The following is a 25,996-nucleotide window of genomic DNA, read 5'->3' as shown; positions in this document are numbered from 1 at the left end:
TGGAATGAGAACTATTAAAGGCAAATCTTAGTTTTAAGCTTAGGAGTAAACCCGACCTCATTCTTGTTTTCAACAGTTTTAGAAGCATCTTCCCCAGATCCTTCCAGGTCCCAACCTTCTCACATCCCTTGGCAGCATTCAGGACCCAACTCTTCCCACTGCCAGAACTCACAGGTGGGACCATAAAGAAGCAGGCAGACACCTTTGAATTAGATGATCTTTAGGGTGCCTTCCAATCCAACCCATCCTATGATCCTGTGCAAAGCTCAGGATATGGAAGCATCTCCATCATCCAGGGTTTGCCATCCACTGCAAGATGCCCAGTGTAACGATGCTTTGTTTCCCTCTGCTTCCCCTCCTCTAAATTACCTGAATCCTAAGCTCTCAAATCACTCCCCTTGTCTTATCTCCATCTCTGGTTCCTCTCACCCTCTACACACTGGCATGTATTGCAGTTAATGCAGTACCATTTGGTTCCATCCAGATAGAGCCATCCCCACACAGATTCCAGTCAAACCATCACAGAAACAGAGCTTTTCATAATAAAATTTATTCTTTAAATAAATCCAAATCATTTTTACAATTATGGCTTAAATATAAAAAAAACCCCAAAGAAACCCCCAAAACCCAGGAATGTTTGAGGTTCATTCTTATAAACAGTAGAAGCAGGTAAAAAAATCTGTATCCAAAACATCATTTGAGGTTTGCTGCAAGTCACAGACGTACAAAAGATAAAAGCCTGCCCCATCTAAAGTCCCTCAATTTTACACTTCAGGACACCTTCACATCTCATTTGTATTTAAAAAACCCAACAATTTATTGCAGTAAATTGATTGTCCTACACACATCTGTCCAATCCCTCAGGATCAGTCCTAGGGGCCTCTCCTTTGCCAGCCAAGGAGAGGTTTCCCTGTTCTGGATGGCTATGGGGTCACCGCCAGCCCAAGGAGGATGGCTACAACCCCATGGACCATTGCTTCCTGCTTGCACAGGTTCCCCTGGCTCAGCTCAGGCACAAGCTCTAACCTGTGCCAAGGAAAGGAAGTTTTCCTGTTGGATGAATCCACATCTGTGTCCTGCAACAAGGTTCTTTCATCTGTGGGGTGCAGAACACATAGAGCCTGGGATTGGACAGGTACCCTGTGCTGCCAGTGGATTCCTATTGGAATTACCAAGGGTTTGGTCATTGAAGAACATGTGCTTGAACAGAAAATTCCTTCAGGAGTAGATTCCAAGCTCTGTGTGCAAATGAAACTGGACTACTTGGAACTCTCTTTTCTCCATTCATGTCAATGCTTCTCTGTCCATGAGCACAAGGACACGATATAAAGCTGTCATTAACAGTCTATAAAAACTTGGATTAATTGCACTTCCAGCTATCCCTGACTCCTGCAGCTGCAGGACCAACTCTATACCTGCCCCCAGCCCAAGCAGCCCAAGAGTCCAGCCCAGCTCGGATGGACCAGGGCAGTGTTTTCCAAGCAATGCCTATAAGATGCATGCTCAGAGGTGAAAAGAAGACGTATATTGTCCTGCAACACAGAGGTGACCAAGCAAAGCATCTCAAGACCCTCCAAGGAGTAGCAGCAAACACTTTTTCCCCACTGAGGGCAAGGGAGATGCTTTGGGAGGTCTCTTTCCTGGTCTCTACAAACACATGGGCAAACTCCACACACCAGCACTGGACTAAGCCACCACTCTTGAGGTGAGTTTGTGTTACATGTAATGGAATAACCAGCAAAGGCCACCAGGGAGGAGCCTCCACACTTACATTAGACCAGGGAAACGAGACCCTCTGGTTCTAAAGAGACCAAGGTGACTGTCAGAACAATGCTGGCACCATGCTGAAGTGTTCAGCATCTTCTGCAATCCTCCCCATCACCTTGGGGATACACGATTGCCTTTCAGTAGTCCACAAAGATTCCCATGCAAGCTTACTTTGGAATTACAAAAACCAGGCTGGTGCAGAAGATCCCAACCAAGATGACTTCAAAGAGGAACAATGAACTTTGCTTCTTCCCAGCTTTCATCGAGCAGCTTTAGAACCAGCAGGATATACTTCCTATGGGCTTTTGTTCCTCATGGAATCACCAGCCAGATGCCTATTATTATGCTTCAATAAGACAAGAGCAAGCCTGGGTGGGCTCTAGTGCTCAGATCAAACCAGACGCATGAGTGCAGGAAGGTAGTTTAAACTAAGAGAACAGAATTTCTCCACAGTTCTTGAGTCCAGCCTAACATGGTCATGAGAAGAAAGAAACACAGCGTTCAAGAAGGACTTTTCCAGACACAACACTTCCTTATTGCGCATTCCTCCACCCTGGAAAGAGCCATGCTGCATTTTCGGATAGGACAGAATTCATCCCAGCTGTGGTGCTGTGAAGTCTGGGGTCCCCTTTGCTTGCACCAAGGAGGACTCTGGTCCCAGCACAGTATAGACTGGGTCTAAAACCACCGCGATTGCACCTTGGCTCCATCCCGCATCCAGAGACATCCATGCACATGGCCATGGGGAGAGCTGAGACAGGCACTTCATACATTCAGGACTGAAATGAGATAAAAGACCCCTTCCCTCTAAACTACTCTGCATCAAAAAGCAGCTCCATGGTTCGGCAGAGAGCTCCACACCGGTGTCAGCCACACGTTACCAGCCCCAGTGAACCACAGCTTCCAGTTCACAGCAGTTTGGCTGCTCCCAACAACGAAAGCACACGATGCACATGGAAGCTGTGGGCACATTGACCAGTTCTCCATCACCGCCCTTAAAAACTCAGGCCATAAAACTGTGAAACAAATTCACAGGGTTAAAAGTCAATAAATTAGAAGCAGCTTTAAAAAACATGGGGTAGGAAAAGGGGAAGCTCCTGTGGGAGATCCAAATGGAAGAGATTAAAACACGCTTACAAATGCCAGCGTTTCCTGGAAGAAGAGCTCATTGCTCTTCATTAACATTACACTGCTGAGGCTGACCTCCTTCGTACAAAGAAGGAGTAAATCTATTTACAAAACCAACTCGGCCTTGGCTCTGTGGTATTTACACGGTCAGAGAACAGCGTTCTAGCTGCACAAAGAGCAGAACACGGCTCTCTCTTTGCTTTCTTCCTTCACTTAAAAACAGCGATAAAACAAAACACGTTGGTTTTCTGCTTTGAGAAACGAGAAGCATTAAAAATCCCCTGGCCTTGGTTTTCAAAGGAGTGGTAGCACTCAGAAGCTTTGGTCCCCTATGGCAAACAGCAGGTTGCTGCGTGGCTCCGTTGCACGCAGGAATTCCACCCTTGGCGAATGGATGGAGTATTTGGTCCCCAAAGCACAGCGATGCTGGTAGGTAGGATGGAGGCTCCGTTGAGCATCTTCTGGTTAAAAACCAGCATCACCATCAATCGAGTGACGTCCCCATCCGTTTCCAATGGTTTTTGGTTTGCTAGAGCTGAAAGTTCCTATCCAAGGTTGCACTGATTTAAACACCCCAAGATGCCAAACATGCACTGAAGCAGATCTGTGGCTGTGCAGGAAACGTCCTGCACACGGCATCCGGCTCCATGGGTGATTCAGTAATGGAAAGATTCCATCCTTCCCAAGGCACACAGTTCAGGCAGAGAGGGAAGAGCTCGTGGAGGTACAGCCCATCTTCACCGGCGGAAGGCTAAAGCCTTCATGACTAAGATCCCATTGCCTGTAGTGTAGCAGTTGTGCTGCCTGTAATGCTGGAGCAGTCTCCTCCACAAAGGGTTGCATTCCAGGAGGTACCGGTTCCCTGGTGGCACAAAGGGGGGTTGGCAGCAGGTTAGTAGCCAGAAGAGGCTTGAACAACATCACAAACCAGCCACAGAAACTCCTCTCTGACCCTTCCAGCCTACAGGTGCTGGGTAACTCACAGGGACATCTCCTTGAGCTCTGTGAGATGCTGCCTCCCTCTTTCTTTCTTTCCTTTTCTTTCTTTCTTTCTTTCTCTCTTTCTTTCTTTTTCTTTCTTTTCTTTCTTTCTTCTTTTCTTCCTCCCTTCCTCCTTTCCTTTCCTTTCCTTTCCTTTCCTTTCCTTTCCTTTCCTTTCCTTTCCTTTCCTTTCCTTTCCTTTCCTTTCCTTTCCTTTCCTTTCCTTTCCTTTCCTTTCCTTTCCTTTCCTTTCCTTTCCTTTCCTTTCCTTTCCTTTCCTTTCCTTTCCTTTCCTTTCCTTTCCTTTCTCCCTTTTCCGAGCTGTCATCTCTGTGAGCAGCTTCCCTGCACATCACAGCCTACTCGTGATTAGGAGGGAACTAAGCAGCCAAATCCTGTTAGGAGATTGCTCCAGGCTGCAAGTGACAGAAACCATGTGGTCCCAACCAGAGGGTGAGAACAGACAATAGTACACATTGCATATGAGCTGTGCACACCCTCCACTTCCCAGATTGCCCAGACACACCAGTTTCTAACCCATAGACATCTAAAAGAATAAAGCAAGACCATCATTGTACCAGGCTGGACCTCCCCCCCTTTACCATAAAATGGTTTGGGATGGAAAGGACCATCCAGTTCCATCCCCCTGCCCTGGGCACCAATGTCTCACACTAGCACCCTCTATCCCTGCACTCACTGCCAGGAGACCCACCTAAAATGCAGAGTCCTTCCTGAGCTCTCGTGATGCCGACATTGACCTGGTTTGGGTCAGTGACAAAGCCCAGGTACTTCTTCTGCCAGCTCTTGGTGGGCTTGCTGTCAATCTCAGCTCGGGGACGGGAGCGCACAGTGGACAGGATCACGTATCTCCACTCGCTTCCTACAAAGCACAATTGAACCATGGGTTTATAGAAGGAAGCATCCGGCCACCCTCCACCCTTCAGAACACTGGGGTCCCTACAGTGACCCCACAGAACTGCTGCCACTCTTGGGGTTCTCCAGCTTTGGAGGCCAGCAGACTCCTGATCGCTGTTCTCCAAAGAGCATGTGTTATGGCAGCTCTTCAACACCCCGACAGGCATCCTCCTCCTCTGCATCTTCATCAATCTCACCCTGTTTGAGCCCTCTGAAGCCTTCCAAAGGGTTTGTTACAATCACCAATCGTGATCCAAAGGGATGTTGAAATGACCCTGGTGTCAGCTTCGCTCAAAGACCCTTTCTGTGAAGTGTTTCTTCAGTCCCCACGAAGGCAAGGAGAGAACAGAACCAACCCTCCCCTCTCCTGCCAGCCTCACCTTGGCTCTTCATGATGGTGCAGACGGTCACCCCATGGATCCTCTCCTTCTGGAGGCCCTTGCTGATCTCGGACACCTGAGCGTTGTAGGGGCTGAGGATGGCGATGCTCTCCGGCAGGATGGTGCCATCTAGTGTCAGCTGCTTCGCTATCCTCACCTGGGGAGACCAGGGTCTTCCTCACCTGGGAGCGGTGGCCACAGGGACCCAGCGTTCCAGCACCCTGACCCCAGAGCAGTGATGGTGCCTGGCTGTGCTGCTGCCCCTGCTCTGGGTCACCCTGCCCTATATCTGCCTCTGGGCAGGGGCATCCTGGTGTGCTCCAGACCCGAGAAGACACCAGGCAGACACTTGCACCCCATTGATCTCTATCTTATATGGCTACTCGTTGTCCCTTCATGATCCCAGCACAACAACCCCTGCTTTTGCATCTCCAGCAGTGCCCCAGGACCCTCCTCACCGCCTGCTCCACTTCTTCCAGGTTTGCTTTAGAGTTCTCATTTCCTTCCTCAGTAGAAACCATGAGGCTCTGCTCCTTCCCCTCCACGTGCCCGAAGATGATGGGGCAGCACAAGTTATCCTTGTGGTACAAGACACTGTTCTTACGGAGGAGCTTGGGACACGTTTTCAGCTGCATGTTATAGAACTCCTGCGATGGGAACTTGCAAATGCTTTTGTGCTGGTAGAGAAAAGGGGAGAAACTGAGGTGAGCAAACCCCCAAGGAACAACCCAACCTGTAGCATCCTTCTGGCCAGGTTGTGCCATCAATGCCGTGGTGCTGAAGCTGGCAAGAAGGAAAGGCCCTGGAGGCACTCACCATGCGGTACTGCACGTTCAGCATGTACGCCTGCTTGCGGTAGCGCTCAAAAAGAGAGGTCTCCATGCCAAGGGTCTTGCAGACATCATTGTTGACCACAGGGCGCAGTTGTTTGTGATCCCCAAGTAAAACAACCTGGGAAGAAGAGTGGACACCTGAGCTGTGAGGGTGGAGGCACTGCTGAAGGCAGCCAGCTCTTTGAATTGCTGCTTGTACACAGACAGCTGTTGCTACCTATTTATGTGATGGTTACAGCAACCTCAAGCAAAGACCATGTTGGGCATTGCATATAGATCCTAACCTGGATAATGCAGAGTCTTGCTCCCATCTGACAGGAGAATGACATTGTCTAGTAAGCCCACTGAGATCTGCTCTATGCTTCTTGTCACGTTAATACTTTGTACACAGAACCATAGAATCATAGAATAGTTAGGGTTGAAAGGGACCCCAAGATCATCTACTTCCAACCCCGCCATGGACAGGGACACCTCACACTAAACCATGGCACCCAAGGCTCTGCCCAACCTGGCCTTGAACACTGCCAGGGATGGAGCATTCACAGCTTCCATGGGCAACCCATTCCAGTGCATGAGGACAGTGATAAACCATCACAGGTACTACCAAGAACAACCTTAAAACCTGGGAGAACTTGGAAGAGCAGCAGAAGGGATGGAAGAAATGGTTTGAGAGCCCTGAGCAGCTCCTCCTAAAGGAAGGGACTTACCTTGTCTGCATGGCGGTGGCTGACCAAGGGGATGAGGGTCTCAGGCTCTGTGGACATGGCACACTCATCGATGATTATCTGCTTGACACTGAGCTGCTCCAGGGAAGGGGCAGATGCAGCGGAGCACGTGCACAGGATGACATCGTGACGTCTCAGTTCGTACATACGAGCAGCCGACAGCAGCTTTTTGTACCTGGTGGTCGATGCAGAAGACACCGGGTTATGCATAAGGAACACAGCTGAAGGCTCCTCTTGCAGGAACCAGGCAGGGGCTCTGCTTTCCTAAATGATTATGTCTCCATCTCCTTCCCTTGAATGAGCTGGTGCATCCAGAAAAGGGTTTCGGATGGACGCTGTAGGAAACCTACTAGGGCTTATGGTGGAGGATGCACGCATCACAAACACATAATAGGACTTTTGGTCCAGATGGACAACAGCACCAGAGCAGAAGTGTCCTTGGCTTCCATAAGCCAGGACAAACCCATTGTGTTTCCCAAGGTCTATGAGTTTGTGTCAGCCGAGCCTTAGCAGCCCAAAGCTCTTCTCACAGGGGCAAGAGATGGCTGCACTGCGCTCCTCCAGGCAGTGCTTGAGGGGTGGGACATGGACAACATCAGCCACCTCTCACCTAAAGGTGACCCTAGAGGGTCTCTACTCACTTCTTTGTTTCTTCCTCTGTTATCTGCTCTTCGTTCCTCATGCGGGAGTCGAAGTTGCAGATGCCCCTCCAGTGAGGGTTGGGCGGCCGGCGGATGCGGTGATGCAGGATTATAGCACTGGATAAAGAGCCAGCACATAAATAACATCCCCCAACACAGACCCAAGTGATCTCTGCCCTGAGGCAGACCTCACTGCTATGTAGAGAAACCCCATCAGCTAAAGCAGTCACTGCCAGACTGCTCCATCTCTGCAGACCTCACAGTTCACCCTTGAGGACACAACATGCAACCAGTTTTCTTCAGTAGTTGCAAGGGGGAATGAAGCTCTGAGGCAGAAGCTGTTCCCTGGGAGGGTGCTGAGGTGCTGGCACAGGGTGCCCAGAGAAGCTGTGGCTGCCCCATCCCTGGCAGTGCTCAAGGCCAGGTTGGACACAGGGGCTTGGAGCAGCTGCTCCAGTGGAAGGGGTCCCTGCCATGGCAGGGGTTGGAGCTGGTTGGGCTTTAAGGTCCCTTCAACCCAAGCCAGGCTGGGATTCTTTGATTCTATAAACTCAGAGACTTTTAGAGCCATTCAAAACCAAAAGATGGAAACTCTAGGATCTTTTCAACAACCTGACCAGCTCCTGCATTAGATTATCCACCTCCAACAGGGAGAAAGTAACTACAAGACAGGTTAATAATGCTGCTCCACAGCAGAAAACCACACTTGTTCTGGCTTGTTGAGCTCTCCCAGTGCAGAACACATCCCTCCCCAGCACCCTCAGAGCCTGCATGGCCACCAGGTCCTACCTGAGCTCTTTCTTTGGTTTGGCATCCCGCAGGGCTTTGCGGGAGAGGTGCCGGTTGCTCCCTGGGTATGGGTATTCCATTGCCTCAATGGCCTCCCCATAGACCCTCAGTGGTTTCAGGATCGTCATCTTCATCAGCATCTCTGGGGAGAGAACGGGTCTGCTCACACAGCACCAGGCACTGGTGATGCTCAGAAAGCCCATGGCCAGTGAGGTGCCCTCTTCTCCCCACCCCTCATTCATCAACCCCAGCTTCTCTGGTCCTCACCCTGCAGAGAGGGGTCTTCTGTAAGGACCAGGCCTGTTTTCTGTCCCCCTACCTCTGCTCACAGCCAAATGTTCTCCTTCCCACCTGTACAAGCCACTCGGGGAGCTTCAAACCAATAGTTACCAGCAACAAAATCCACAGACTTGTTGGATGGGCCACAGTACAAGATGCACTTTTTCCCCTTGGCCGTTTCTTCATCAGAAGATAGCATTTTCTCCTTCTCAACGCTCTCCTCATTCAGCTTATAGAACCAGTAGACAATATGAGTTCCAACAACGGTTTTCCCTGTGCCTACAAAAACAAGGAGGTGGTGAGAACACTTTAACCATGACACCCATGCTCTAGACCAGCATCTGGATGATCAGCCATGAAATAAAGCCAAGAACTGAGGGGTCTGCCTTGAACAGCTCTGGGTGATGCCAACCCACACTACCCCCTCCTGTAGCCAAGGGTCCTATGGAAAGCAACAGATGAACCTGTCTCTTGTAACAACGTGTGCTGCCTCCCCAGCCTTACCTGGTGGGCCTTGGATGAGCGTGAAGGACTTCCTCAGAGCATTCAGAATAGCCTGGTTCTGGCTCTCGTTCAGCTCCCTCTTGCTGTTAGGGATGTCAAAGGATCTTAGCTGCAGGATTTTGGACGTTGTCCCTGTTACAGCAAAGAGCCAAGAGAACAAGTTTAGAGAGGGTTACACACACGAGTGATTCAACAGGGGGACGCAGCAGGTACCGAGTGTGCCCCATTTACAAGACCACCTGAAAGGAATCCTTGTTCCGTGCCAGGATGTTCTGCCCATGAGCCCTTCTCTGTGAGCCCTGGGGCTAAAGCATCACCCATGCCACTCTCCGCAGGGCATTCCCTATTACCTTCCCTCTGCCAGGCCAGCAGCTCCTCTCCTCCCCTTGCCAGGGAAACCTCCTGGTCTGGGAGTGCAACCCCAATGGCAATGACCCCCAGAAGCAAGGAGCTACAAGGTAAGAAAGGTATTTGCACCTACCTCTTTTAGGAGGTTCGTGGCCAAGGGCGATGCTTTTAGCGAGCTCAGAGGCATGGTGGAGCTTCCAGATTGCCTTCTCTTTCCGTCTGACAGACAGGGCAATATAAGAATGAATGGGATGTTGCATAAACTACTGACAACTAACATACAGCTTTGTACAACTGTCCTGTTTATCCTTTCCTCTCTGCTATGGTGTTGCGTTAAATCCTTCCATAAGGGACTTAAACCAAACCAACTGTTTCTCTGCTGTTTTGCATCTGGGACTATTTGTCAACTGTCTGAAGAGCTGAGCTTGTAAAGATGCTGAGAACAAGGAGCACAACTTCCATCCCAGCTCCATTTTATTGCTGCCCACCCCATTTTAGTGGATTAGCTTCCAATTCTTTCCCAAAGTTCACACTACAAAAGGAAACACATTCTGTCCTGATAAAGGCAGAACAGTCATGGGTACAGCCCATGCTGTGTGCAGAGAGAGGTGAACTAGACATCAGCTTGGCTTTAACAAGAGCAGATCTTGCTTCACAGCAACAACAAAGGGGAATGATTGGGACATCAGGGAGCACTTCTAAGCAACCCCTGATCCTGTGTTTCCCACTGCATTTTATGACACATACTGCAGCAACCCAGTAACACCAGAAACAGATGCCTGGGGAAACTGCCCCTATCTCCCCATTCTCAAGGTCAACCAGAAGAGCAAGTGGGTTTGTCAGGGGCCAGCCACAATGGCAAGCAAAGCCTTGTCTGGATGCAGCTAAGGAGTCCTGCAGGAAGCCATTGCTCTGCATGGACACACTCACCACTAAGCACACTTACACATCTGGCAGCGTCTTTGGGATGAGCTCCACCGTGAACCTGGCAGAGGCCTTCAAGATTTCCACAGGGATGTTCTCCATAGACATATAGTGGATGTAGAAGTTCATAGTACGCTGGCCCGACCTCTCCGACCTCTCCTCATCGCTGAACTCTTCGGTCACCCCATGAGCCACCCAGGTGTAGGTATCTGGATCAACCACAAGCTTGCTCTCTGACCTGCCCTTGTTCAGGAAAGTCAGATTCTGGAGGCTGTGGCTAAGGCTTTCCTCCTCCCTTTGAAGCTTCAGCCCAGCCAAGCGAATGCACAAGTAACAGTGGCTGAAGTCCACTTCGATGGAGCACTCCTCCAAACACGTTTTGTTGAGGACGAAGCTCCCCTGCAGCTGCCCTTTGCTTGTCCTTTGCTCTGCCCACTTTATTTCGACATCCTGGAGGACAATGGAGTCGTTTTCAGCCACGGCACACGAAGCAGACTCCATGGCACTCATCAGCATCCACACCTTGTTATACTCGGCTGCGTTCTTGTACCTGTCTTTGGATGGCAGCGTGGCGTAGGCAGAGAAGCAATCGATCGGCTTCTCCGTGTGCTGCAGGCAGACATCGAACCCTGGTGTCACACACCACAGCTGCACAAAGGGCACCAGGAAGCCCCGACAGACATCAGTGGTGAGCTGGAACTGCAACGCGTCACCAGCTTTCAGATCCAGGGAGACCTCCACGTAGTGCAAGCACCGGCTCTTCTGTATCCAGCCCATGGCCCTCTGGTGCAGCTCCTTGCCCTTCAGGAGGGAGACAGCCTTCTCAAAATCCTCATTCCTGATGGCTACAAGCACCTCTTGCCAAGTCTGGCTGCCCAAGAGGGTGACACTGCGGTTGAGGAGAGGTCCTTTCTGCAGGCTGTGCTCCTTCATCCTCTCCGCAGAGTACATCCTCCTCTTCCACGTCAGCCTCATGCTGTTCTGCTGCTGCATGAATACGGGCTGCTCCATCAGCTGAAGAGACCTGTAGTTAATGGCCTGGGGATCTGGGATACTCTCTCTGTTCAGTGGAAACAGGACTTCAAAGTATCTTTTCATCTCTTTGACATCCACCACAAAGGCCACTTTCTGCAGGACCTGAGCCTTCAGCTGGGTGGTCATCTGCAGGCAGCGGGCTCTCTTCTCATACATCACTGCCTGGGAATTCTTCCTGTTGAAGTCATGACAGAGAAACTCAATGTCATCCAAAGAATAGATGATGGGCTTATGGCCGAGCACGGAGTGAAGGTGGCGCTGGACCACGACATCCACGTACCGACGGATGGGAGAGGAAGCCCACGTGTATGAGTCCACGTGCAGGGAGTAATGCCCAGCCTTCGACTGCACAGTGGAGTTGGAGCGACTGAAATAGGAGCGGCTGAGCATCCTCCGGAACTCCAGGGCCAGCGGGGCCAGCTCTGGGTGGATGTCATCAGTAGCAATGAGGTCCAGCATCTTCTGGAAGTCACGGACAGCAGCAGCTGACTGCAGGTGCTCCCAGATGGGGACCAGGAGGCTGAACTTCATGTTTTCACAGGAGCCTTGGGCAGTCACCTCTCCCAGGTGGTGCGAGAGGTGGATGGACAAAGGGAGCATGTGGCTGTACTTGTTCTTCATGTGTATTAACTGCTGAGGGTTTGGCTCGCACTGACACCGGAGAGGAGTGAAGCTTCTGGTGTCCTCCTGGTTGGTGAGGAACTCAGCCACAAAGCTGTTGAACATGATCATTAACTCCTCTATCATCTGATGGGAGCCCCTGTTCCCCGGAGAGCTTTCCTCATCCAGCTGGTCATAGAAATAGTCGTCCTGCAGCCGAAACTTCCGATGGACCCTGGAGAAGTGATAAGCCACAGCTACACAGTCCTCCAAGGTGTTGAAAGAGAGGGTCTCTGCTTCTCCCTTGTAGTGGTCCTTAATAAAGAGCTCTGCCTGTTCGTAGGACAGCTGCATGTCCGAGCGGATCACAGAGAGGGAGAAGACTTCCTTCAGCATCTCATCGGTCCCCTTTGCTATGGTGACAAACAAGGAGATCACCCTACGATCCTTCTGCGGCAGGAGGCTGCAGACATCCTGGCTAATGTGGGGTGGGAACATGGACAGAGGCTCCTGGTTGGGAGGGTAGTAGGTGACCCCCCGCTTCTTTGCTTCCAGGTCCAAGGCACTGTCTTTGGGAATGATGCCAGCTACATCTGCAATGTGGATCCCAATCTCATAGTGATGCCCAAGATCCCTGACACTGATAGCATCATCCAAATCCTTGGCACCCTCAGGGTCAACGGTGAAGGTCAGGTAACTCCGGCAGTCCTTCAGGTTCTCCTTGTTGAAGCTCAGTTTGCTGCTGGAGAGGTATCTGGCTGCCTCCTTGGTGACAGCAGCTGGGTATTTCTTCTCCAGACCATACTCTAAGCTGAGGATCTTTAAGCCTTCTTCCAAAGTCAGTGCTGCATGCATAATCTCTGTTATTATCCCCAAAGGGTAGTAAAACCCTTCCCTCCAGGAGATAACCTGGACACAGAACAACTGGCATCTCCTCATCTCCTGGCTGATCTTCTCGCAGCTGACCACTCTGTACTTCCCATTGACAAGCCTGCGGATGGGAATGACGTTGGGTTTCTCTTTCAGCCCTGGGACGAATATCTTGGTGACCGTAGGATCGATGGGTATCATCACCCGGGGATCAAACTCATCCATCATGCAGATGAAGGTGCGCTCCCTGTCCCCGCGCTTTAGGATGCCCACCACCTTCCCCTGCGGACGGTGGCTGCTGCTCTCAGATGTGCTGCCCTGCAGGATTTCCACCAGCACCTCATCCCCGGTGAAAGCAGTTCCACAGTGAACTCTGCCTTTGATCTGAATGGTCATGGCAGGGGAGTTGTTGAGGGTGAAGGCAGAAGCTCTGTCAAAGCTCTCTTTGACCAGCTCACACCTCTTGTACATTTTGGGGTGCATGTGCAGGTACTCCTGCATCACCTGAGATGAGAAGCTGACGTATTCCTGCCGGTCCTTCCACAGGCTTGAAGACTCAGACTTCACATTCAGCAGCCCTTCTTCAGACACCGTCACCAGCACGTTCTTGCTCTCATCCAAGAGCTCCTGGAGGATGGGATCATCGGGATTCATGCTCTCAGCCTCAGAGCTCCAGGAATCCGTGTCGCTGTCATCCTCATCCCCCTCCGGGCTCCTCCTGCTCCAGCTCTCCTTGTCGCACGCAGCCTGTTTGATCTGGGCCATTGTCAGCTCCTCTGGGAAGATGCTCTCCTCCTCAATGCACTCCTGGATGAAGCGCTTCCAGATCTTGCTGCACTGGCCATGGGAGCACAAGGCCACCGCATCCCCCACCGCAACCACCAGCGACTGTGCCCGGGTCATGATCGTGTTGAGCACTCTGGCTTCATTGAAGAACTCCAGGTGATGGGAGGCCAACAAGCGCAGGCTCTCGCTGGTGTGCACCGTGCTGATGATGATGACCCGGAACTCCCGTCCTGCACCGGAGGGGACAAGGGAGAAGTCACTCATGGGACCCCAACCCGTGTGTGCCTCCTGCCCATCTATGCTGTGTTATGCGGCCGTGGGTTGATGTAACCTCACTCGGCTCATGGGAGTGACCCTGATGTGAACAAGCAGCTCTTGGGGATGCCATGAGGCCACCACCACCTGCATGCCTGGAGATGGGCAGCCCACGGAGCAGCCCAGTGTACTCAGTGCCACCAGCAGCACCACCAGCCCTTCCTCACAAGCATGGGGTTTGCTGTGAGTCCCAGATTCCTCAGGGCTCCGAGGGGAACAAGAGCAGTGACAAGAATCCCTCTCCCCTCAAGGACAAGTAACAGACAGCAAGAGGAACCCTGGTGGTTTCAGAGCTGGGAAGAGGCTGCCAAGAGAGGGGCTGGAGGTCAGAAACACCCCCCAGGGGTTGGTTATTCTCACCACGAGGAGTCCCAGCTGCACAATAAAAACATAATGGTCATAAATCCATGGATGCATCATAAACTAAATCCTTGAGGACAAACTCAGCCCTGTCCCTCTCCCATCATCAGAGCAGCAGACTCCTCCTTCACTGACTGCTCTGGGATTTCTGCTGTGACCGGTACCCACAGCCCATCCTGGTTTCAATTCCCTTCCTTCATCAGCCTCTCCCACTGAGGCTTCACATGATTCACACATACCCAAGTCCCTGGGATCTCACTTATGGGGTTTTCAGCCTCCCACAGAGCAAGGGCCTTTATCTGAGAGGAGCTGGGTGCAGATTGCCTTCAATGGGGAATCTTATCCACGAAGGCAAAACCAAAGAATCCCCAACCAGAAGGGGATGGAAACCAGCCAAAGGATTCCCAGGCACCCTCCCAGTCATCATTCCCTGGGCTGCGGTGGTGGCAGAGCCACAGGGAGAGGAGCTCTGCCTCAGAGCACCACACGCAGCCTCCCAGGGAGGTATTTTGCCATGGGGTCAGCCTGCGTTTTCCATTTTAATGAGGACAACATGAAGGTGCTGGCAAGACATGACCCAGCATCCCTTCCCTGTGCCCATGACACAGCGGCTGTAGCTGCTGCAGACTCTCCTGTCCCCCAGTATGACTGTGAAAGAGCCCACAGGAGAGCTCAGATGCAGCCAGGCCTGACCAGCTGCTGCCCAAGACACAAACCTGGCAGGTTTTCATAGTTTTCTACCACCACATCCTGGAGGTGCTTCTTCCTCAGCTCTTGCCTTGTTGCAGAAACCTGGTAAGAAAGAAAGAGGCACAACTGAACACGGTTCCAGCTCAGAAATGTGTGTGTGTGTCCCCAGCACCAAGGTCCCTCATCCTTCTCAGCTGCAGGCTCACCAAGCAAGTTACTCAACAACAGGCACACGTCCTGGGCTGTCACCAGTGCCCATAGGCTGCACTATAGTTAACCTGCCCAGAAGATCATAGAATAGTTAGGGTTGGAAAGGACCTTAAGATCATCCAGTTCCAACCCCCCTGCCATGGGCAGGGACACCTCATACTAAACCACAGCACCCAAGGCTCTGTCCAACCTGGCCTTGAACACTGCCAGGGATGGAGCATTCACAGCTTCCATGGGCAACCCATTCCAGTGCCTCAGCACCCTAACGTAAGGAACTTCTTCCTTCGGATCAATCCCAAGATGCTGAAAGAAGCCTTCAACTAAACCATGTCACCACGAGGCATCCCTGCTCTGACCACCCATGACATGCTATCCAAACAGGGAGCAGCCACTGATGCCATGCAAGACCCCAGCTTCCTCGTTTTCACTAGCACGAGGGATGGGTTTATCATCAATAGAGTCCAGCATTCACTAGGGAGTGTTCATAGCATGGTCAGCAGTGCGTGTGCAGCCCCATCAAGTGGGGAACGTGTAGCTCTCCTACATACCTGCATCCCATGGGAGACCACACAGATGCTCTTCTGATCTCGGACACCCCACTCATCCGGCCACCTCAAATAAATCTCCTTCACCTTCTCAATCACTTGTATTATCTCAGAGGTGTTTTGCCAAGAAATCATGGACATATCCCTCTCTGCCACACCAGACACATGGCAAAACATGAGGGGGTATATTTCGGGATGGGGTGGGATGTTTCCACTGGCTGTGATAGTGTTGTTTTTGCCAGTGTAGAAGTGCTTGGAAACAAACTCAATGATGCCTGCAGTGGAGCGATAATTCTCATTGAAGATGATCCTGCTCTTCTTGGCAACCTCATGCGTCTCCCTCTGGTAGAACTGGAAGAGTCGGTTTAGCAGAGTGTGATCAGCAGATTGTCCCCCTCCAACAGAGAACAGCTTTGGGGTGATCTGCATGTGGTCCCCAGCGAGCACAATCCGGGTCTCAAACGTGGCATAGGAGAGTGGAACCAAAGCTTCACACTCCAGCATCTGAGCAGCCTCATCAATCATGATGTGGGTGAAGTAGCCTGGGGGAACCTTCAGGTTCTTGGATAACATGGAGGTGGTTATAATGATGCGGTGCCTGTCGATCTCTGCCTGCGTGGGGTGCCGGAAGGAGCGCTGGTCTGGAGAGAGGCAGCAGTACATCTGTGTGATGGGGTCCGTCAGGTTGATGGGACGGTCAGTGGATATGATCCTCAGAGGAACAGCCCATGGATGCCCGTCGGTCACGTAGTTATGGAAGTACTCCCGGATGTAGATGTCAGCAGCACTGGAGGGGAACAAAAGGGGAAACCATCAAGGGCTTGTAAGTGCTGTTCCCAAATGCTGTGACCATCATCCCAATGCGTTATCCCATCATTCACCAATGCACACCCAGACTCTTCCCAGATTTGGCTCACAATATCCTCATCCCAGGAGATATCCACATATGCACGGAGAAGGTGCTGTTTATGCAGCCACCAATTCCAAGCCTATTGTGAGCATGGCTTAAACCAGAAGCTGACAGTTCAGACTAGGGCGTCTATTGATGCAATGTGCTCCACAAACCCAATGGCCCTGCTGCTCTCCAGGGCCAGGTCACACAGAGCTCTTCTCTGACAGCCCATGAGGGTGATACAGGATCTGCAGAAGAAGCTTCAGGGCAAGCAGACAGCCTGAAAGAGGCTAAGATGAGCAGCCACCCATCTATTATACATTACAAACGAAGGCAGTACCAGCCTGCAGGATTGGATGTGGACACTCTTGGAGCATAACTGCTCTAATTTAAGTCTTGCCCTGCTTTCTCCTAGGGCAGAGTCAATGGCAGTCACAGTGGATCTGCATTTCCTCTTCCCCAAAGTCTCCCTGGGAAAGTCAAAAACTGGCATGTGCACAGAGCACAATAACCTTCAAGGGCAAGCAGAGCACCATCTTATCCCAGCAAGGGCAGCCAACAGCTTCCTACTCCTTCCAGTGCACAGCAAAGGCTACAGAACTGTCTCTCTATCCCTGTTTTAGAATGAGGCAGGAACATGTCTCTTCCACAAAGGCTTCCACCCATGCCAGGCTTCTTCCTAGCAGGAAGTGCTAGAGCAGCTTAAGACATATTAAATAAAACTGAACTTATTGAAACAAGTCATTGAAATGAATACTAAGGCAAGGGCAGCTCGGCTCCATCTCATCCACCCTGGCTCCCTCTCATCCCAACAACAAGCAACAGACCAGCTCTATTGGACCTGGCTCACAGCCCTGGTTGCCTGTTCCCTCACCCCTGCTGACCTGTTGGTGTGTGTGCAGATCAGCACCCGTGTGTTGGGCTGCCTGAGGATCTCAATGGTGGCCATGGCCAAGGTGAACGTCTTCCCTGTGCCGAAAGGCCCATAGATGAGGAGAGGTGGGACCTGCCGGCTGCTGATTGTCTGGCCTGTGATCAAGGAGATGGCGAGTTTCTGCTTGCTGTTCCCTTTCTGTGGTGACCCAAGAGAGTAGGGGATGGAGCAATTGGCGACATCGGGTAGGACCAGCTTCTCATCCAGCAGACGGTCCACAGCCTGGTGCCACTGCCGGAACAGCAGCTGGTCGATCTGGAACTGGATTTCCACGTTACGGGATGTGTTTTGCTGGAACTTCAGCTCTGAGCAGCATCTCTTTGGTATCTGCAGCCAGATGGTCTTCTCCGTGGTGGCTTTATGATCCACACTAACCTCGTACACCCGATTGTCTACAGGTGGGTCCAGGGCCAGCAAAGCAGTGGGCACAGACCTGCTCAGCAGATACCCCTCATCCGTGTCCGGCGAGAGGTTGTATGGGGTAGGCACTTCAGCAAACAGCTCACCAGGGAGGGCAAACTTCATCCCCATGGTGAGGTTCTGCAGCATGTGGGTCAGCGAGATGACAACCCGCAGGTTGAGTCTGAAAGGAGGAAACACCCTCATGAACAGCAGAGAACCAGCCCACGAACCCAACAACCACCCCCTGCTCACTCCTTCCATGCTATCAGTACCCAACAAGACATCTTTCTTGGCAGGTTTCCTCTTTCCTGGAACGGAGCCTCAGGACCCAACCCAGAAGAGACTTCAATAGCAGCACAGCCCCAATGGGCCTTGGGTCCAGAGCCACAAGGAACCCCTCCGGACCCAAACCCAGCACTTACTTGGCAATCAGACCTTGCTCAGCTTCTTCCTCTCGGAACAGGAAGTTGTGCATCCTGTCCCGATAGTTGAGCCGGGTGATGGGAACAGCTGCACCACCCTCCCTTTGGTACTCCAGCGCCAGAGCAGGAGGCTTGTACTTGGCCAGCAGAACCACATCTTCAGCAGTCCTCACCACGCTGGGCACGATGATGCGGTTGCCTCTATCCCATCGCACGAAGTCGACGAGGCGGCTGCTGTCCCTGCTGCTGGGGACGTGCTGGGGAGCATCCCTCCTGCCCACCTTCACCTTCACCTTCTGTATGAGCACCGGGCGGCTGCCGAAGTCAAACACCACCCACTGCTCGAAGACCCCCAGCGAGCAGCTCTCCATGCAGACCTCCACCAGTGCTGTGGGGGGGCAGGTGGGCAGCGTGGCCACGTGCTCCCCACGGATGTACTGGAGGCCTCGGGAAAGGCCATTCCCTGAGAGGTAGAAGCTGACTCCAGGTTCTCGCTTCAGTAGGGCCACGTGCTGCAGAGGCATCTACAGGCAAGGGGAAGAGAGGGATGCAGTGAGGGCAGCCCATGGGGGAAGCCCAGCGGGTGATGATGTTCTGCTACTGGAGCTGCTGCTGTGCTGGACCTACAGAGCACTTGGAATTCTCCTTAAAGGAGCTTGTTCCTTGTGCAGCCCCACAGCAATGGTTTGAGGTCTGGAAGAACCTCAGCTGTCAGTTCTATGGCAAGTGAGGCAGTCTGCTGCCAGAGGAAGCTTTGAGGCTGGAGAGGACAGTTAGAGCCAGGCTCTTGCATCAACACCCACAAAACCCAGGGCAGGAAAGGAGCTGGTCTTTGTTATTTGTGATGACACATGGGAGGTGATGGGAGCAGCAATGAGGTGAGATGAGAGGCATGGTGGCTGCATCCCTCACACATGGTCCCAGCTCAGCCTGAGCCTGACCTGCTCCTGCATCTCCATCACTCATCCTCATTTGGACAGCCCCAAATCCCAATCCTGGTGCCCCTTCCATAAATCAGAATTAACCCAAACAGCCCCCAAGGCCCCAGGGCTGTGCAGAGGAGCTCCCGCTGTGCTGGCCTTACCTGGGAGTGCACCCTGAACTTCCACTGGTATTTCATCCTCCTGTCCTCCAGATGCATGACCAGGGGCTGCTCACACACCACCCTGACACCCTCCACGTGCTCAGACATCTGTAGGGGAGGCATGAGAGGAGTGAGACTGAAGGCAGCCCCTCAGGGATCCTCCATGGGGCCAGCTCCATCCTTTGACTGCATCCTGCATCCTCCCAGGAGGGGACTATGGTAAATCCTCACACTCAGTCCTCATCCACTGCTCAGTGTCCCCATGCAGCAGCCTTGGGGCACAAAAGGACTCACAGCAGAGTGGCCAAGTACCCTGAGCAGGCCCTTCCCAAAAGGGAATGCCACATAGAATCATAGAATGGTTTTGGTTGGAAGGGACCTCTGAAGGGTATCTGCAATGAGCAGGGACATCTCCAACTCAATCAGGTTGCTCAGAACCACGTCCAGCCTGGCTTTGGATGGTGCATCCACCACCTCTGGGCAACCTATGCCAGTGTTTTACCACCCTCATTGTAAAACGTTTCCTCCTCACATCCAGCCTGAACCTCCCCTCTTTCAGTTTAAAACCATCACCCCCCATCCTATCACAACACCCCCTTCTGCATCACCGTTAGGATGGTGATGCTCTCACACAAGAGGCTTCTTGTGATGTGCCAGATCACCCCATTCCCACCCTGCCCACAACTCACAATCAACACCTCGTTGGAGCACGTCTTATACTCTGCAATGAGCCGGTCCTGGTATGGCAAGAGCCCTTCCTTGAGCGCCTGCTTCTTCTTCTTCGCGGCAACCTTCACCCTTTGGATCCACTCCTGCAGCTCCTCAACAGAATGTGCCTGGGTGCAGCTATTCCCCATTTCACACACGTCCACTCTGTCAGGAGAGAGGTATCCGGGTTCTCCATGGGGTTCCTCATGGATCCAGCCCCATCCCCATGCGTGTGCCTTACCTGCTGCACAGTGAGAACTTGGTGATCCCGAGCGGTGGTGCGCGGTGCACCCATTGCACCGAGCTGTCTGCCGAGAGCATCTGCAGGTGCTCCACAGACAAGCAATGGCTCTCGAAGCTCTCCTGTGAGCTGAAGGTCACCATACAGAACCGGCAGTACAAGTGCACCGGTGCGGGTGCCGCGGGCTCACCGGTGGCACCGGTGCTGCTGCTGCTCCCCATTGCCGGCAGCAGCTCGGCGCGGTCCAAGCCATGCTCCCTCTCCGCCTGCCACACGGCCATCTCCACATCACTGTGTGCATACTGGCATCGCTGCGGGTGGTGCTTGCAGGGCTGCCCCCTGGACACGAACCGGCAGTAGCTGAAGGTGGACATGAACTCGGGGCAGGGCCGGATAGCCGTGTACTGCTGCTTCCTGCGGCTGTCCGACACCACATGTACCAGCAGCGGGTCCCAAGCACGGTGTATGTCACAGAGCCGGCCCTGGCCGCCCATTGAGATGCGCTGCGGGCAGCCAAAGAAGCACTGCCGGCAGATCTCCTGGAAGCACCCCCCGAACTCACTGGTGATGTCGGCAGCCGCGGTGGGGTGAGCGCCGGCAATGGGGGTACCCCCCAGCTGTGCCTGCAGCACAGCCACCTTCAACCAGCGCCGCTGCAGCTGATGCTCACGCTCAAAGTTCCACACCGCAGCCTCCTCGGTGCTCCAGGCGAAGGTGCATTGGTTCTTGTGCTTGCTGCAGCCCAGCCCTATCACGTAGTACCGGCACACAGCATAGCGCGCCGGGTTGGGGAAGCCAGGGCGCCGGTTCACCTTCCTCCACGCCGTGCCGCGGCTGCGGCGGCACCGGGCCAGCAGGATCTCATACATGCACTTGTGCTCCACGTCCCGTCGGTGGTAGGTGATCTCGTTCTCCTTCACGCTGCACTTGGAGCACACCAGGCACAGCTCCAGCTGCTGCTGGAGCTTGGCCAGCGGCACCGCGGGGCCGTTGGCCGGCGGCATCCTCAGCGCTGGCTCCGGCGGAGCGGAATGTGCCGGTGGGAAGCTCCTAGCAGGTGATGCCAGGGGACGGAGGTGCCATGGGGCGGCCGTGTCCTAGCTCGCTATGTAGGTGCCAGCCATTGGTGCGGGGTCACAAAGCCTGGCAAAGGAATGAGGAACAGGACCCATCAGCAGGTTCCTGGTTGGGCACAGCCTTGCCCCACTCACCACTGAGCAGCCACGAACCTCACCCAGCACCCAAGGACCTGGCTCTGCCCCTTCCTTATCCCCCAGCACCCTTCAGCTATCACCCCAGGTCCAGGGGACCATGTCCCACAGCTGAGCAGTGAGGGGTCCCCATGGGGCTCAGCTCAGCCCATCAGTGTTTACCACCCAGCACTGGAGCCTGCCCCAAGGACCTGGTCCCCACCAACCTCCTCCCCATCCACACCATCCAACTTCCTCTTCCCTCTGCCGGTGCCTTCCCCACCCCGGTTGGCTCCTGACAACTTTCTCTTTCTCTTCCCTGCTTTATGCCCTAGGTCCATCTGGGAAGCTCCTCACGGAGCAGGACAAATCCAGCTCCAAGCCCCAGCCTGGTCTCCCCTATGACACAAAGGTTTAACTGGGATTCATTAAGGAAGCAGCCGCCCTCTTTGCTCCTCAGATGCAGCACCCAAGGCCAGAGACTGGAGGCTGGAACTGGGATCTGCCGGCACCCCTGTAACCACCCAGCCAGAAGAGCCCTGGCCCCGTGGTGAGGAAGGTGAGGAAGGTGAGGAAGGTGAGGAGGGTGAGGAGGGTGAGGAGGGTGAGGAGGGTGAGGAGGGTGAGGAAGGTGAGGAAGGTGAGGAAGGTGAGGAAGGTGAGGAAGGGGACTCGTTGCTCCCCATCCGCACTGGGGCAGTTCCCTGGGTAACCAGAGGCCAGGAGCATCGCTGGGGATGCTGCTGCAGGGCTCTGTGGCTGGGATCAAGCTGGGGCAGATCTGTGGGCAGGATGTGCTGCCAAGGAAAGCCACCAGCCTCGTGCCGAGCATCGAGCTCTGACCCACAGCCTCCAGTGACATGGGGAAGAGCAGCATTGGCAGCTGCAGGGGGTGAACTGCGTTGAACTGCCCACAGAACTAGAACTAGAATAGAACTGGATGATGTTAAGGTCCTTTCCAACCCAAACTATCCTATGATTCTATGAAATAAGCTCACCTTTAACTCATAGAACCACAGCCTGGTTTGGGTTGGAAGGGAGCTTAAAGCTCATCCAGCTCCAATCCCTGTCACAGGCAGGGACACCTTCCACTGGAGCTGCTTGCTCTGAGCCCCGTCCAACTTGGCCAGTGCTGAAGCTGCTGCTCCAGCTGAAGCTGCAGGCAGCAAACAGAGACAGGACTGTAAGGGGAAGCAGCCACAGCATCACCCCCTTCCCAGCTCATCCTCAGTGAGACCCTCACATCCCATCCCAGCACCACAGCATCCAACTGCTGCCAAGCGATGGAGAAATCACCTAATCCTCCTCCTCCACCACTCCGCAGCTTGGACACGTGCTCGGTGGGTAAGCACCAGCTCTCTTTATCTCCCAAGGCCTGGCAGCAGGCCTGGCACTGGGCACAACTGTGCTGTCTGTTGTGGTGAGCTGCAATACCCTGCATTAGAGCCCCACAGCAGCATTGCCACTTCCTCTGCTATGGTTTGGGTCACTGGGTCATGCCAAGACCTAAATCCCCCCCATTCATCTCTGTGCTGTTGCTTCCAAACCTTTACCTGCAGCATTCCCATGGCTGTGCCATGAACTGACCAAACCTATAGCATCTGCAGGGACCAGAGTGGGGCTGCTCAGGCAGCATCCTCACCCCTGCGCTGCATCCTGTGGGTACCAAGGCCCAAAGCCCCAGCCAAGCAGGCAGGTTACAGCCATCCCCCTTCAGAAGATAAGGCAGATGCTTTGCACTGAAATGAAATAACTTGGGAAACAACCAAATCATAAGAGAGCAGCTCTAAACAGTAAAAAGACAGGAGGCAGAATGGGACACTGTGTCTGCTTCCCAAGGGATGCTCCACTGGTCCCCAGTGAGACCACAAAGGCAACACAGCAATGGGGATGCAGATGCTGCATCCGAGGCTGCAGATCCTGCATCCAAAGCTGCTCCTGCCAAACCCCATGTCCTGGGAACTGAGGCAGAGGTTTGGGGGTAACCCTAACCCTAACCCTGTCCTGAGCACACCCCATGCCTGGCTGCAGGAGGGGAGGGAGACCCCTGCACCTTTTGGTGCATGTTTCAGCTCCTTTGGACACTCCCAGCTGAGCCAGGACTAACGTCTGCAGCCTTGGGAACACTGCAGCTTCCCTCCGACAGCAGCTTCACCTTCCTTCCTCTGGAATTCTCTTCCTTAGGACAAGCCCTCCTGGGAAAGGCTCTCACTAGGCCCGGATTTGTCAACAGCTGCACAGATGTTGCACAACTCCAGCATACCTCGGTAGTACACAAAGAGAGGATGGAATCTGACCGCTGGCACTCAGCTCCATGGAGCAGGAGCTGAGCTTCCTGGTCCCACTATAGCCACAGAGCCCAGAGAAGAAGCAATCCTGCAGCAGCAACAGCACTGACCTGGTGGTTAAAAGCTCTAAGAACTACATAAGGACCATACAGGACAGCTGGGCTCTTGCTGGTATTTGTGCCTATTCAGGACACCCCAGCTTGCTAAAGCCAAGAGGAGCATTCTGCCTTTAAAGGGTCAATTCCCTTGCTGTTTATTTTGTTGAAGCAAGCCTTGAACCCGTTGTTGAACCCAGACATGGGTCTGGAGGTGGCAGGGAAGAGGAAGGGGAAGTGCAAACCCCTCTGAAAGCCTCTGCACAACACAGCACTGAAGTTAACTTAAAGCCTCTTCCTCTCTACAACCATCTTATACCAGGAAAGAAAGGGGGAAAAGCTACAGGAGCTTTTCCAATCCAGGCCAGGGTGGAGGAAAGATGCAGGCACAAGGAAGCGTGGGGAGGTGCACCAGGAGGTAGCTGTCTTACTGATAAACCTCTGATATCAACAGGGCAAACTCCAAGAGCCTGGAGGGACGTGGGAGCTGATTGAGCTCACTCTTTACCAGCCAGACCACAGCTTGCGAGCTGAATCCTGCACGTCTTAAGCAAAGCAACCTCTTCCCAGTGGTCCTGACCAGCCCAGTCGGGTGTTTAAAGCCACTGGTACCCATTGATGGGTGAAACAAGTCACTGTGGGTGGTTTATTGTACACCCACATCTGCACCAACCGCAGCCCCGTCTACCCCAATTACACGTGCCCTCAGCAGGCACCAACACAGCCACAGGCACCCGCTGCAGCCTCCCTACAAACCAGCCCGACCGGACCCACACCACCGCGTTTCCTTTGCCCTCAGGAGGATGCTCCAGGTCGGGGCCAGGCCATGCCGTGTCCCACCGCGATCCCCATCCCTGGCAATGGGGAATGGAAGCGTGGCCATGGCAAAGGAGCGCTCCCCGTGACCGAGCGCTGCCGCTGCGGCTTTGGTCAGGTCCTGCCTGCTTAATGATTAACAGGGATTAGGCAACGGCTACGCTGGAGTAAGCCAAGTGCCCCTCGATCAGAGCCAGGGAGGGGGTCAGAGTGCTGCGACGGGGACTGGCATCCAGCATAGGACCCGCACCCGGTTACTGGTCCCGGCCGAGCACCGGAGCTGGGACTTGGGGGAGTTTTGGCTCTCTCAAGTGTGAGCGCTCGGAGCAGCCATGCGGGACCAGTGCAGCATCCCCGGTGGTGCCATCCCATCCCCATCACCTCCAGTTGTTTGGCTGCACGAAGATCGCACCCCCTTTGGTATTTGCCTCCTGGGCAAAAGCAACCTTAGAGGCTCTCGGGAGGGGGCCCTCCTGGCCCCAGCCTTATCCATCAGCACAATTCACACCGTGTCCCACCCAGGAAGCTGGCACCGCGCTGGCTGCTACCAAGAGACACCGTGACACCGCTGGCCAGCCACCCTCCCCTCACTCCCACATTCCCATTATCCCAGTATAAAAAGTTCACTTTATACTGGGAGCTCCCAGCCTGCAGCCCCCGTTAGGGCAGAGCCGCTGGGATGCTCCTTGTCCCCCTGCCCGGGGCTGCGCACCCCAACACCGTAACCCCCACAAGGCGCAGGGATGCTGCGAGCGGGGCCAGGACCGGATGAGCCCCCCAGGACCGATTCCCCCCTCCCGCAGCCCCGGGGCACCGGAGCCCTCGCTCCGCTCTCACCGCCGCCGCCCCGGGGGGGGGGGCCGGGGTCTCGCAGCCGCCGCCGCCGCCTCCGGTTTCGTTTCTGGGGCCTCCCCGCGTTCAAACCAGGGCCGGACTTCGCGGAAATTGCATCACGGCGGCTCCGCCTCGCCCCGCCCGCAGCACCGGGGGGAGCCGGTACCGGCACCGGGCGGCGGCGGCGCGGGGGGAGCCGGCGGTGGGTGAGGGCAGCGCTGCCCGCACCGGCTGCGGTCGGGACCGGCTCTGTTCCCCCCCCGCCCTCCGGTGGGTACCGGTTTCCCACCCTCGTCTTCCCCCCCCTCCGCGCATCCCGGTCCTGCCCCTCCGCTGCTGCTCACCCACGTCCGGGCTCTCCAGCGCTCGGGGGTAACAAAGCGAAGACGAAGCGGAGCAGCGACGGTCCCGGTGCCGGTCCCCGGTCTCCAGCCCGGCAGCGGCTGAGCCTCCGCTTAAATAGGG

At 54.0% G+C, this 25,996-nt stretch overlaps 1 protein-coding gene across 1 annotated transcript; it reads right to left on the bottom strand.

Annotated features, from left to right (window-relative positions):
- Nucleotides 1-572: 572 nt before the first annotated feature.
- HELZ2 (helicase with zinc finger 2) lies at nt 573-20,604 on the bottom strand. The gene is made up of 19 exons (XM_034067064.1): nt 20,309-20,604; nt 20,049-20,232; nt 19,360-19,467; nt 18,276-18,799; nt 17,402-18,034; nt 15,629-16,412; nt 14,897-14,972; nt 10,237-13,735; nt 9,424-9,509; nt 8,943-9,074; nt 8,550-8,717; nt 8,160-8,301; nt 7,371-7,487; nt 6,712-6,904; nt 5,988-6,122; nt 5,630-5,848; nt 5,172-5,328; nt 4,589-4,756; nt 573-3,757 (listed from the first exon to the last, which is right to left on the bottom strand). The coding sequence occupies exons 1-19, from the start codon at nt 20,587-20,589 to the stop codon at nt 3,633-3,635; spliced, it is 7,731 nt and encodes a 2,576-aa protein (XP_033922955.1). The 5' UTR covers nt 20,590-20,604; the 3' UTR covers nt 573-3,632.
- Nucleotides 20,605-25,996: the final 5,392 nt, after the last annotated feature.

This window comes from Melopsittacus undulatus, chromosome 10 (assembly GCF_012275295.1).
Source record: "Melopsittacus undulatus isolate bMelUnd1 chromosome 10, bMelUnd1.mat.Z, whole genome shotgun sequence".
Taxonomy (NCBI): Eukaryota; Metazoa; Chordata; class Aves; order Psittaciformes; family Psittaculidae; genus Melopsittacus; species Melopsittacus undulatus.
The sequence above is the reverse complement of the archived record's forward strand: the minus strand, read 5'-3'. Positions and strand labels throughout refer to the sequence as shown.

Bases quoted from the DNA above. Each gene is read 5' to 3' on its own strand.
- HELZ2 (XM_034067064.1), bottom strand. From the start codon at position 20,589: ATGGCCGTGTGGCAGGCGGAGAGGGAGCATGGCTTGGACCGCGCCGAG. The intron at 20,233-20,308 runs GTAAGGCACACG...CTCTCCTGACAG, and splicing joins AAGTTCTCACTGTGCAGCAG to AGTGGACGTGTGTGAAATGG. The intron at 3,758-4,588 runs GTGGGTCTCCTG...TTGTGCCACCAG, and splicing joins GGAAGGACTCTGCATTTTAG to GGAACCGGTACCTCCTGGAA.